This window comes from Amphibalanus amphitrite, unplaced genomic scaffold (assembly GCF_019059575.1).
Source record: "Amphibalanus amphitrite isolate SeventyFive unplaced genomic scaffold, NRLGWU_Aamphi_draft 000105F_arrow, whole genome shotgun sequence".
Classification (NCBI taxonomy): Eukaryota; Metazoa; Arthropoda; class Thecostraca; order Balanomorpha; family Balanidae; genus Amphibalanus; species Amphibalanus amphitrite.
The window spans coordinates 220,432-233,578 of record NW_024881600.1 but is presented as its reverse complement, the minus strand read 5'-3'; the positions used below and the strand labels follow the sequence as shown (position 1 = coordinate 233,578).

Below are 13,147 nucleotides of genomic sequence, written 5' to 3'. Positions count from 1 at the left end.
AAAATTTTCAGCAAGTTTGCGTCTTTTCTTTGAGCATTGGTATGCTAAATTATAACACTATACCATCATTTTCAAGCTGGCAATCTTGAGTTGAATTAAGCAAGACGTTTTTGCTTTTTTTGCCGATGTCAAACGATAGTGATGATTGGGTTAGACGCCCCCGGCCCCATGTTATAAAAAAGAATAGAAAAATAGAGCATGTGAATGAAACCAACACCTATGTTCTTATTTTAAATATTTGTGTCTCACTTATGTGCCAAATATTCAAATACTGAGCCAAAATGGTGCTCATGGATGCCATTCGTTTTAACACCAAATCATGATTCGTGGCACGGTGCATGGATTACTGCTGATTACCCTCCTTTCAGTAGATCAAACAGTAAATCGACCGGATAAGGAAAACAAACTAAAACAAACTAGTTCCTGTGCCAGAAGACCACATAACATTTAATGAAAAACAACATTGCCAGCAGATGACAAAAAAAGAAAACTGGTTGAAAAGCTACCTTTTCCCAGGAATGTCAGCCAGGAAAGCATTTGAGCCACAAGATGGTTAGAAAACTGGAAACTTCTTCCGATGCCACTGGCACAGAGCCATCGTGGTTGCCTGATGGAATGTGTCATCCTGAGACCCGAACCATCAATGAGACTAGCTGCCAGTAGCAGCCATGGCTCTAGGCCGTGGTGCCGAGGGGTAAAAGTGACCTGTTCACTCACATTTTTGAGTAAACATCGGAGCAAAAAAGTAATTTTTACATGGCATGCTTGAAACACCAACCGTTTAAAAAGTAATTTACCGAACACCATGAAAATCACACCATTTACTGAAAATGTGTGCCGCATTGACTCTTCGAAGTTTCAATGTTGTATCTTTATCACTTTCTGAGAAATATTGATTTAAAGTTGGGAACGTTTTTTTTTTCTGGGCCACCCGGTATATTTTGAGAACGTTTAAAAATGTCATGACACACGGTGTCATTCAGATACAGTTTGAACAAGAATCACGAGTGCCCTATTTGTTTTGTCGTGCGGTGTCTAAAACGTGCTTAGTTACTTATTACGGACGAGCGAGCGCAGCGAGCGAAGCGAGTCTTTTCAATATAACGGAAAAATCTCAGTGTGAGCCCGGCCCGGCCCGGCCTGTAACGCTTTTGAGAGGCTTTTGTCTCAGCAACCGCTGGACCGATAGGCCTGCGATCTTTTTTGCTGGGTAGCCCCATCCCTTCTACCCCGTAATTGACTACTTTTGATACACCTCAGTGACCGTCATGGCACGTGCCACGTGAAAAGTCAAGGGTGTTCAAGCTGTTTTGCAAAAGTAGTGATTTTGAGAGGCCCATATCTCAGCAGCCGCTTGGGCAATTGTCTCTCAATGCGTACGTTTAAAAGTATTTCGGAAATTATTCATCTTAGAGCAATATTGGGGTCACTGGGGGTAATCAAAGGTCAAAATTTACCAAATGTCATTACATTTTTAAGAGTACATGCATTTATCTCAGGAACTACTATAAAATAGAAAACGCATAGAAAAGTAATCGATAGCTTTTGAACTCTTCTTTTGATAAGGTCATCATCAAACTTGACCTCAGGTCAACGGTTTAGCCACCAGAGTGCAAAAACTCCAAAAATAGCTGTTTTTATGAAAAGTATTTTTCGACAATAGCTTTTGACTATAAAAAGCCGCGACATTTCTATTGCCAGAATCGTGTTCCTCTCGCCGAGACGCGTCGAATGAACTATGATTTGACCTAAAAAGGTCAACTTGAAAATTTGACCTCAGGTCAAGGTCATGACCTGACCGGAAAAGGTCATGTTGCATATCATTCGGTGCGTCTCAACAAGACAAACACAATGAGGCCATCTCCAGCGTCGTATCTCTTTCCAATCGAGAGTTATTGACAAAAATCTGTTTGTAGCCTCAAATGACCCCGGATGACCTTTCTAGAGGCTATCAGCAAAAAACACACCTTGGTCGTCACGGGTGGTCCAAATTATTGTGATTCTGAAATATTTTGACTGTTCCTATGCGTGCACACGGATCTAGAGGCATTTTCGTTTTTCTCCATTGCCTTATAATGGTAAGGTCACGCCAATGACCTGACCTTAGGTCACGGATATAGAAAATCCGAGATAAATAAATTGAAGGCGCCCATAACATCATGCAATCCACCAAGTTTAAAACCTTTCTGACAACCACTGCAGGCTGGACATGATTGCAAACTTTTTTAGGCTTGGTCAGTTAACTTGACCTGGTGACCTGACCTGACATGACCTGGGGTAAAAAATTTTACACATTGTCCAAAATTGATGTACAAATAGATGCTCGAAGCGGCGCGGCGCTACGCGCCGTGGTTTTTTATTCACACGCAAAAAAGCGCGACCGGGTGGTAACATATGCCCCCCCCCCCCTCCTGGGGCGAAGGTTAACTTAATTAGGTTGTTTGGAATCTGCTTGTGCACTTAAATTATTCCGTGTTAAAAAAAAAAACGGAGTACGTCATTGCTGGGATGGGACAGACGAACAATCCTTACGCACTGCTGCGCAGTTTAAAACAAACCTCCAGATAAAAGTTATTTAGTTTTCGTTTTATTCTAAAAAAAATCGTCGATTTCGGGCGCTGCGGGGGGGGGGCATTTGCCCCCAAATGCCCCTCTGGATTCGCCAGTGCGTTCAAAAGCTAAAAAGTATGATGGCTTCCAGCGACCGTCCAGTTCCTTTTTCTCGGCATAGCACAGACCTCGCTCATGTACGACAGAACAGAGTCACATAAACACAGCGCCGCGGGCTGTCTGGTGCCATGGGGATTGGGGAGGGGTTGGACCGGCGCCACTCAGTTTTGGATTCGCCTCCGTGTGGCGCAGTTCAGGGTGAAGAGTGCTGAGATAGGTATAACCTATACAAGCAGGACGTCACGCGTCTGTATCATAGCAGTGACAGAAGAACGAAGAGTGACACTGCGTAGTTTTAGTGACTTGAATAACTAAACGTCAGCAAAGGCTGAAACTCGTTTGAAGTAAACAGCGCCGTGGAACTACGAGTATGTCCACTGAGCTAAAAACATCATCAGAAGAGATCACCATTCCGGAGGAATGGCAGCCACTGCCGATCGATCCCAACTACAAAGTTCCCGGCTATCGTACGTTCAGGTACCGTGGAGCCACAATGACCAGCATTCATCTGCAATGGGGTGTTGTGCAACAGCTGGAGCAGTTTCAAGGCAGAAGCTCAGATATCATTGTGGCCAGCTTTCCTAAGTCGGGCACCACTTGGCTTCAGGAGATCGTGTGGCGTGTCACCCACCATCATACAATGGCTGGCGAGAGAGGAGCAAAGACCTGCCTGGAGTATCGATTCCCTATGCTAGAAGTGCAATCTCAGGAAAAACTCATGGAAATGGCATCTTGGGCTGACATGACGGACCAACGATTCATCAAGACGCATCTGCACTATCATATGCTACCAGAAAGCGTGAAGACGAGTGGTGCCAAAGTGCTCTACGTGCATCGTGACGTGAGAGATGCTTGCGTTTCCTTCTACCATTTCTCGAGAATGATCAGTGTTCATAAGTACCGTGGCACATTCGCGGACTTTCGTGACAGTTTCATGCGGGACGCTCTCATCTTCTGCCCATACCGTGAGCACGTGAAGGGGTACCTGGAGCACTCGGACACTGTGCTCTGTCTCACGTACGAGCAGATGCACCAGGATCGCGGCTCGGTCGTCCGTAAGGTGGCATACTTTCTGGGCGTCTCCCTGAGCGACGCCGATGTGGACGATATCGTGAAGAACACCAGCTTCGAAGTGATGAAGGCGAACCCAGACACCAACTTCCGCCAGTGGGAGGACAGCGGCATGGTGTCCGGCACCGAGGAAGGCACCTTCATGAGAAAGGGGATGGTGGGCGACTGGAGAAACTACTTCACCGAGGAGGAGAGTGAGGCCTTCTTGAAGTGGCGGAACGAAGAGGTCGCTTCACTGGAGTAGCAACTCTGCATGCTAGGAAAGACAATCTGTGCGCAGAATTCATTTAACTGAAGCATATGTAATATTCGTTGGAGGTGAGCTATGGCTAGTTTGAGCATAATTATTAATATTATGATGTTAGAAAATGACCTTATGCTCATGATACAATGAAATGATATTAAAATAAGTCCAAAAAGTATTATGATATATTTCGACTTGCGTCGAATGTACATTTTCGGAATTGTCGACGAGCAAATTCAAATCCTTTTAAAATAGCGTGCAGTATTTTTGTGAGATCTCTGGCTAACAAATTACAGTCAGGTCATACTTATAATGAATTTTTAGAATTTATTATATCATAAATTAGTCAGGTCATACCTATAATAAATTTTTATAAGTTATTATATTATAAATTTATCATAGGTATGACCTGACTGTAATTTGTTAGCCAGAGGTCTCACAAAAATGTTGCACGCTATTTTGAAAGGATTTGAATTTGCTCGTCGACAATTCCGAAAATGTACATTCTGAAGACGACGTAAGTCGAAATATATCATAATACTTTTTGGACTTGTTTTAATATCATATCATTGTATCATGAGCATAAGGTCATTTTCTAACATCATAACATGCATATGTAATATGTATGATAGCTATGTACTTTTCGGCGAGGCAGAAACGGTCACCTATTTTTAGGTTGGAAAAGCTGCCAAACAGTTCAATAGTTTTATTCACGTAACTCGATGTTCTGTCTTAAATAAAAACGAAATATTTCATTGAATCGAATATTGTTTATTGTTTGCATGAGTGTATGCACTACACTTTACTTTTATAAATCAATACCTACGTCATATTCCGCTCCTATATTATTATCTTATTATGAAGAATCCAATTAAAGTGTCGTCCAAAATACTAATAGAAGCGACTTAGTAACAATAATTTCCAAACATTGCCGCTACTGGCCATTCATACGACCAACCCCAGACTGGCCCCTAAAAGCTGAAAAAACGAGCTTAGGTACCGATCGTTCTTCCTCGGAAGCTTAGAGGGTGGCCATTAACCCGCGACCGCCTGGGGGGGGGGGTCGGATCCGACCCCCCCTCCGTTTTTCTTGAATAACTCATGAACCGCTTGCGCTATCAACTTGAAACTTCGCATACCTTCTCCCCCATCAATTTGACGTCTCCTGTGCAATTTTTAAGAAAAAATTTTCAAATTTTTTTGAGATATATCGATTTTAGTGATGTAACTACATGGCGTTTTCAGTCAAAAATGGTAAATGTTTAAGAAATCGCCAAAAATCGAGGTTTTAAGCAAATTGCAAATTAAGGACATGAAAAGACGCAGCTCAACGAGTTCTTTAAAATGGCTATCTCGGATTTTCCATAAAATGCGTTTTTCACCCCTAAAAATTCAAAAAACTATATTTTTTGGAAAACAGCTTATAAAATCCAAAATTTTGAGAATTTCGAAAAAAACCGGAATATATGTTATAGAGCTCTATTAGAACATTAGATGTCCCAAATTTCAACTTTCTATCTTGAATTTTGACCCCCAAATTGTAAAAAATAGCTCCAACATGCATAGGGCATGGTGACGTCATAAGCATTTTCGCGAATTAGAGGCACTTCTGAACATCGCATGTGAAAACAAATGGCACCACTAGATTCCTGGGACAAAGCTCGTCTAGAAAAGTGCATTTTTATGTCAAAAATAAAAAATTGAAAAATTGACTTTTTTTCTTAGCCCTCGTTTAGTTATGTATGGAACAAACGATTTTTTATGCTTTCAATGCACACTTATCACCAGCACAGTGACTTGGGGTCACATATAAACATTACCATCGGATTTGGCGTGAAAAATAAGCCATAAAACATGTGTCGCACGCCCATGTAGCAGAAAGTGAAAACCGTGACCTTTCGTGACCTGACCTGACCTTGACCCGTACTTAGTATGACCCTTATACGCACATGGTACCTTCACTAGGTCTTTGAGGTCATTTGTGGTGAGTTTCGAGCAGCAGCTATCGATTCCGCTGTCCGTAAGCCTAATCATGCAAAACCCCTGAATTTGACCTTTGACCTGACCTTGACCCGAAAGTTGACCTCAATCTTAAAATCTTAAGAGTGCTTTGGGAAGGTCTCGTAGAGACCTTTCGAACGCCGCCTCGCGGGGCTCGATACGACCATTGGTTCTCGAGATAACAGGGGGGGGGGTCGGATCCGACCCCCCCCCCAGGCTGATGTGGGTACGGAAATAGCCCAGGCGGTGCCGGGTTAATGCTAGGTTGATAGGTATTCAACAATTCAGGCTTCACTTTTGGTGAAAAGATATTTATAGAACAGGAGCGATGAAGGCAACAACACAATTGCAATGCATCAAACCATGTCTATTTATTAAAATTCTGTTAGAAAGACAAGACTGAACAATTATTTCAGATGAGCTAGGATGAACTTGGATGCATTTACACGTATACCTATAGTTAGTAAAATGTGGTATATTTATTGGCGCTGATTTTGAATTTGGCTTCCACTTTTGATTTGCTAAATGCTAGTGAAAGTGAACTCACTAAGTTAACTTTAAGTTCAGCGCATTTAAAACTCTACCGTTCAAAGGAATGTCCTAATGCTGTTGCCGGAAAAACAGTATTCCATTGGTTGAGATGCGTTTCACGGCAACGACACGATTCTTGACTCTTGCTTGCCCTTTTTGTTTTGCATGATATTCTGTTGGTCCTGGATATTGATTTATGGTGGTATTCTGCGTGGTCTTGTTTTTATTATGACTGTGAACTAGCAAGTGCTGGTGACTGTACCTACTGATAATTACATTTGAATGGTGGACTGGAGACGGGCAAATCACTAACTTTGGTAATATGTGAAAGCTAAAATAGAAACAAATATTAAATGAAATATTTGCCATTTTCAGATATATCAGTCTACAGCCTTTTATTAAGTATACCTATGCATGCAGCTCATTTTTAAAGTGACCATCCCACCTTAACATTAGTTTTGAGTCGAGATAGCCAAATTAGTGGCCATGGCCTGCAAATACCGGTTTGGGCACTCAAAACATCGAAAAATGCTTTAATTCGGAGATATGGAATTTCAAACTTGCAGTTTTCGGATTCTAGGTAAGGGGCTAATGCATTGGAATGCCCCCTTAGAATTTGTGACGTCAGCGGTGATCTAACGATTTCAAAACCTTATACTAACATCTTTGTAAAGCAGTGGTGGTATATGCTATTTGCGAGCAACATCTGCCGCAAACGCCGCACTTCCAAAATGAATTCGCTAGGAACAGCGGGGATCCCAAAAAGTAAACAGAAGTAAAAGTCTAATATCTTGAAAACCGGTGAATATTTTTCGGTGAAATTTGGTAGATATTCGTTTTTGGTCCTTCTGAACTGAGCTACATCACTTTAATGCCAATTCATTAACTTTTTTGAAGGTGGGAGAGTCCCTTTAACTCCAACCCTTTTCCGTTCCGGAAAACAAAACATGTAATGCTAGACCAAATTATGTAGATACATAATATAATATAATTTTACTGTAACGTAATGCCTATTTACACAAGCTAGTGTCGCAGCCCCACTCAATCAATTAACTTAATTATTGTTCCCAAACTGCCTGTGCGCTATAATTGTGTCATATAAAAAACAAAACAAAACAGGTCATTGCTGGTGTGGGAAAGACGAATAACGCATCCATCTACTCACGCAAACAGAACGTTGAAAAGTTAAAAAAGTATGATGACTTCCAGCAACTGTCCAGTTCCTCTTTTCTTGGTATAGCACAGACCTCGCTCATACGACAGAACAGGAGTCTCATAAACAGCAGCGCATATGTGCTGTCTGGTCTCAAGGCGAGGCGTTGGACAGGCGCCACTCAGTTCTGGATTCACCTCCGTGTGGTGCAGAGCGGAGTGAAGCGTGCCGAGGGACAAACATAGCATCGCGCATCCATATCATACAGTGGCAGAAGTACGAAGAGTGACACTGCATAGTGCGGGTGACTTGAATACTGCTAAGCGTGACACAGCAAAGGCTGACACTCGTTGGAAGATAAACAGCGCCGCGGAACTAAGAGTATGTCCACTGAGCCAGCAATACCACCAGCAGAGATCACCATTCCGGAGGAATGACACTCACTGCCGAGCGATCCCAACTACAAATTTCCCGGCTATTGCACGTTCAAGTACCGTGGAGCCACAATGAGCAGCACTCATCTCCAATGGGGTGTTATGCAACAGTTGGAGCAGTTTCGAGGCAGAAGCTCCGATATCATCGTGGCCAGCTTTCCCAAGTCGGGCACCACTTGGCTGCAGGAAATCGTGTGGCGTGTCACCCACCACCAGTCAATGGCTGGCGAGAAAGGACCAAAGACTTGCTTGGAGTACCGATTCCCTCTGCTAGAAATGCAATCTCAGGAAAAACTCATGGAAATGGCATCTTGGGCTGACATGACGGACCAACGATTCATCAAGACGCATCTGCACTATCATATGCTACCAGAAAGCGTTAAGACGAGTGAAGCCAAAGTGCTCTACGTGCATCGTGATGTGAGAGATGTTTGCGTTTCCTTCTACCATTTCTCGAGAATGATCAATGTTCACAAGTACCGTGGCACCTTCGCAGACTTTCGTGACAGTTTCATGCGGGACGCTCTTATGTTCTGCCCATACCGTGAGCACGTGAAGGGCTACTTGGAGCACTCGGACACTGTGCTCTGTCTCACGTACGAGCAGATGCACCAGGATCGCGGCTCGGTCGTCCGTAAGGTGGCAGACTTCCTGGGAGTCTCCCTGAGCGACGCCGACGTCGACGATATCGTGAAGAACACCAGCTTCGAAGTGATGAAGGCGAATCCGGACACCAACTTCCGCCAGTGGGAGGACAGCGGCATGGTGTCCGGCACCGAGGAAGGCACCTTCATGAGAAAGGGGATGGTGGGCGACTGGAGAAACTACTTCACCGAGGAGGAGAGTGAAGCCTTCTTGAAGTGGAGGAACGAAGAGGTCGCTTCACTGGAGTAGCAACTCTGCATGCTAGGAAAGACAATCTGTGCGCAGAATTCATTTAACTGAAGCATATATATTATAGTTAGGTATACGAGTATACTCTTGAGGCAGAAACTGTCGCCTATTTTTAGGTTGGAGAAGCTGCGAAATATTTAGTTCAATGTTTATTGGTTATATTCACGTAACTCGGAGTTCTGTCTTAATAAAAGCGAAATATTTCATCGAATCGATTATTATTTTGATTGTGAGTGGATGCACTACAAGAAAAGGTTCTTATAAATCAATGCGTCACATTCCGCTGCCTGGTTATGAAGAATCCACTTTAACCCGCGACCGCCTGGGGGTCGCGGATCCGACCCCCCCCTCCGTTTCCTTGAATAACTCATGAACCGCTTACGCTATCAACTTGAAACTTGGCATACCTTCTCCCATATCAATTTGACGTCTCCTGTGTAATTTTAAGAAAATTTTTGCATTTTTTTAGATATATCGATTAAAGTTATGTAACTACATGGCGTTTTCAGTCAAAAAGTGGTAAATGTTTAAAAAATCGCCAAAAATCAAGGCTTGAAGCAAATTGCAAATTGAGAACAAAAATAGACGCAGCTCAACGAGTTCTTCAGCACGCGCAGTGGAAGGGGGGGGCGGATTTCGCCCACCCCTCTTGTTTTTCGTCAATAACTCGCGCCGAAAGCATAATATCAAAGTGAAATTTCGGCTACCTGTCCAGAATTGAATTGCGGATCTTCTCGTGCAAGAAGTAAGAAAATCGGTTCACAACTTTTCTAGTAATAGCGGTGTAAAGTCAAACATCCTGCCGCCGCGGCGCACTATGGTTGGAAACGGCCTCACGGATGGCCGTGGGCAATTTCGGAATATTTGTATATTTGGGGTGTCATTCTGTTGGAAATTGATGAAATGTTTTGAATTGGGCAGAAAAAATTATTTAGTTGCGCATTTAGTCTCCATTATTGTACGTGGAATCGGGAGTTTCTGACAGTGACTTTTTTGGTGCGCCGTCAAAGGTTTAAACAACCGCGCTGGTGATAGCATGTGGAGTACCTCCATGACGTTGTAAAACTGGATTATTATATATCAAAATAATCCTTGTTATGTTGGCTATCGAGTGGAGTGACTCTTTTTCCCATGCGTGTTCAAAATCAGGAACGGCATTGCATTCTGTTTGCAGTGTCACCACAGCAATATTTGCAAAATTGCGTTTATGTTTCATTGGACATACAAAAAGTTCTCCATCGACCTCCATTGAGCTTTTTGGCAGAATAAATCGCTGTTCAATTCTGCGTAAGGGGAACGTAAAAGCAGACTGCGCACTTGTGCGCAAAATCGTCCGTGAAGCGTCATCTCCCGAGGCGTACCTACCCGTCGCTTCGTTAGCACCAGGTCGGCTCGTCAGTCTTGCAATCGCTTATCCTTATAAATGATGGTAAGAAGCAGGGTTGCGGAGTCGTGGTGGCGCCAAATCCGACTCCGACTACGACTCCGACTCCTGACTCGTTGCCATGACTCCGGCCGACTCTGTCTCCGACTCCGGACCCCTGCCAGTGTTTCGGAGTCGCGATGGAGCTGTTCCGATTCGGACCGACTCCGACTTCCACTGCGGGCTCCTGACCGACCCCGACTCCGACTCCGACTCCTGGCTCGTTGCCACGACTCTGGGCGACTCTGACTCCGACTCCGACTCCGACTCCGACTCTGACTTCGACTCCGCACCCCTCGTAAGAAGTAACTGCTCGCCCCTGCACCTGGAGTATGAATATCGTGCAAACGTGTATGGATATCCTGGAGTATGGATATGGATATCCACTGACAGAACAGACATACAGACATGCTGTAAACTCCATTACACTGCCAATACCATGGCAAATCAAATGGCTATCTATGGTTTTTGATCATCGTTCTACAGTTTCCAAAATCTTGAACTGAATGTTGGCAATTTCTCGTGACTACTTCACGACCATGACGCATGCATTTCTGAAATTGATCTTTTTTCAACCAGCCACGTACTCGTATGATAAAATGAATGTCACCATCGTGTTCTACGCCCAAAAGTACCCATAAAACATGTGTCATGCATGGGCTGCGGATAGGTACCAGTTTTAATTTTCGGGGTTATGTGCTTACCTGATTGACCTGACTTTGACCCTGGCCAGTGGCCTATGCTTGACTGACCCCTACATTGATCTGACACTCTTTTAGCACTTATATGAAGGGTTGTGACAGTTGTGACAGTTGTGACAGATTGTTTAGGACCAACTGATGACTGAATTTATTTAGGACCAACTGATGACGATATAATCGAAACGCGAAACGCGAGGCACCGATTGCGAGGTTCTAAAGTCCATGCTACTGAAAGCCCGATTTCAAGTGTTTGACCTGACCTTGACCCGACCTGTGACCTCGAAATTCAGCTTTAAAGTATTCATGTGAATCGTCTCGTCGCGTTCTTCTTTCGTTTGCCGCGCCTCGTGCGTTTCGCTGCGCCTATTTGTTCGCGAGTTATCGGCTGGGGGCGTTGAACGCCCCCCCCCCCGGCAAACGGCGGATGGGGAAATACCCCAGCAACTGCCGGGTTAATCTGACGCATGTTTTGTCATTTGATCGTCATTTTATTTCTTACTTTTTTGCCTAATCTAAAAAAAAAATCATAAATACTCTTTCTCCAAATTTGTGACCCTTTATGACCAATAGTAAGACACTGTGCGTCACTACGTTGATATTTCTCGCCCTAAAGCATAACAACAATATCCATTCAGTAATAGCAGTATTCAAAACATGTTCAAAATGCCTCACGATATCGATAACATAACGAAAGACATAGGCGACTTATGACATACTTGCAATGATGACGTCACACACGCGTGACGTGACGTGACCTCGTCATTTCTGAGTTACTGTATGATGCACGAAAGACACTGGTATACCTATGCAAAGTTTCATCGCAGTCGGTCTACGCATTAACAAGTTATGGGCAAAACATTTTTTCGCGTTGACCCCCGGCCATCCGTGAGGCCGTTTCCAACCATAGTGCGGCGGCGCGGCGGCGCGGCGGCCGGCGCTAGCCGTTACGCGCCGCCTGAATTGTAGACTGTGCCGGGGCGGGACGGTTCCGTCTTTACATCGCGCTCCTTACCGCTGATTACATTAGATTCGCGTCAAATTCGGTGAGAAGACTGAGAAATGTACAGGCAATCATATGGTCAAAGAATTTTGAAAATCAGCCGGTAACAACTTGAGTTATGAGTGTGTAAACACAAAATTGTGATTGCCGCGTTTCCCGCGTCGGCCGATGCCACTTCAGCCGGCGACATCTTACCCTTAGCAGGCTTCTAACTGCCATATTTATTGTTGGATTATCTAGAAAATTCACCATACATACTCACAAATGTTTGCTCTTTCGTATAATGAAACATTTAAAAAAAATCGGCCGGTAACTTTTTGAGTTATCGGCGTGTAAACGCAAAAAAGTCGCTAATATGGCAGATTTGACCACATTTGACCTCATTTGACCTTGAAGATATTGACCTAGGGTCATGAAATTCACACACAACAGAGTTCCCCATGGCCCCCACCTACCCTCCAAATTTCGTCTTTCTAGCTCCAGTGGGAGCTGAGATCTTAGGGGGGGGGGGCGACATCCGCCCCCCCCTTCCACTGGGCGTAGTACTCGCAACCCTTCCACTGCGCGTGTTAAAATGGGTATCTCGGATTTTCCATAAAATGCGTTTTTCACCCCTAAAAATTCAAAAAGCTATGTTTTTTGGAAAACAGGTAATTAAATCCAAAATTTTGAGAATTTCCAAAAAACGGAATATATGTTATAGAGCTCTATTAGAACATTAGATGTCCCAAATTTCAACTTTCTATCTTGATTTTTGACCCCCACATTGTAAAAAATAGCTCCAACATGCATAGGGCATGGTGACGTCATAAGCATTTTCGTGAATTAGAGGCACTTCTGAACATCGCATGTGAAAACAAATGGCACCACTAGATTCCAGTAGTTATGTATGGTATAACTACAAACGATTTTTTGTGCTTTCGATGTACACCCATCACCAGCACAGTGACTTGGGGTCACATATAACCATTACCATCGGATTCGGCGTGAAAAATAAGCCATAAAACATGTGTCGCACGCCCATG

At 43.8% G+C, this 13,147-nt stretch overlaps 1 protein-coding gene across 1 annotated transcript; it reads left to right on the top strand.

Moving 5' to 3' along the window:
- Window positions 1–8,563: 8,563 nt before the first annotated feature.
- LOC122380737 (sulfotransferase family cytosolic 1B member 1-like) lies at window positions 8,564–8,998 on the top strand. Its single transcript, XM_043364149.1, has one exon. It carries the CDS (start codon window positions 8,564–8,566, stop codon window positions 8,996–8,998), a length of 435 nt encoding a protein of 144 aa, XP_043220084.1.
- Window positions 8,999–13,147: the final 4,149 nt, after the last annotated feature.

What these genes read in the sequence shown, in the direction of transcription:
- LOC122380737 (XM_043364149.1), top strand. Translation starts at nt 8,564, where the DNA reads ATGATCAATGTTCACAAGTACCGTGGCACCTTCGCAGACTTTCGTGAC.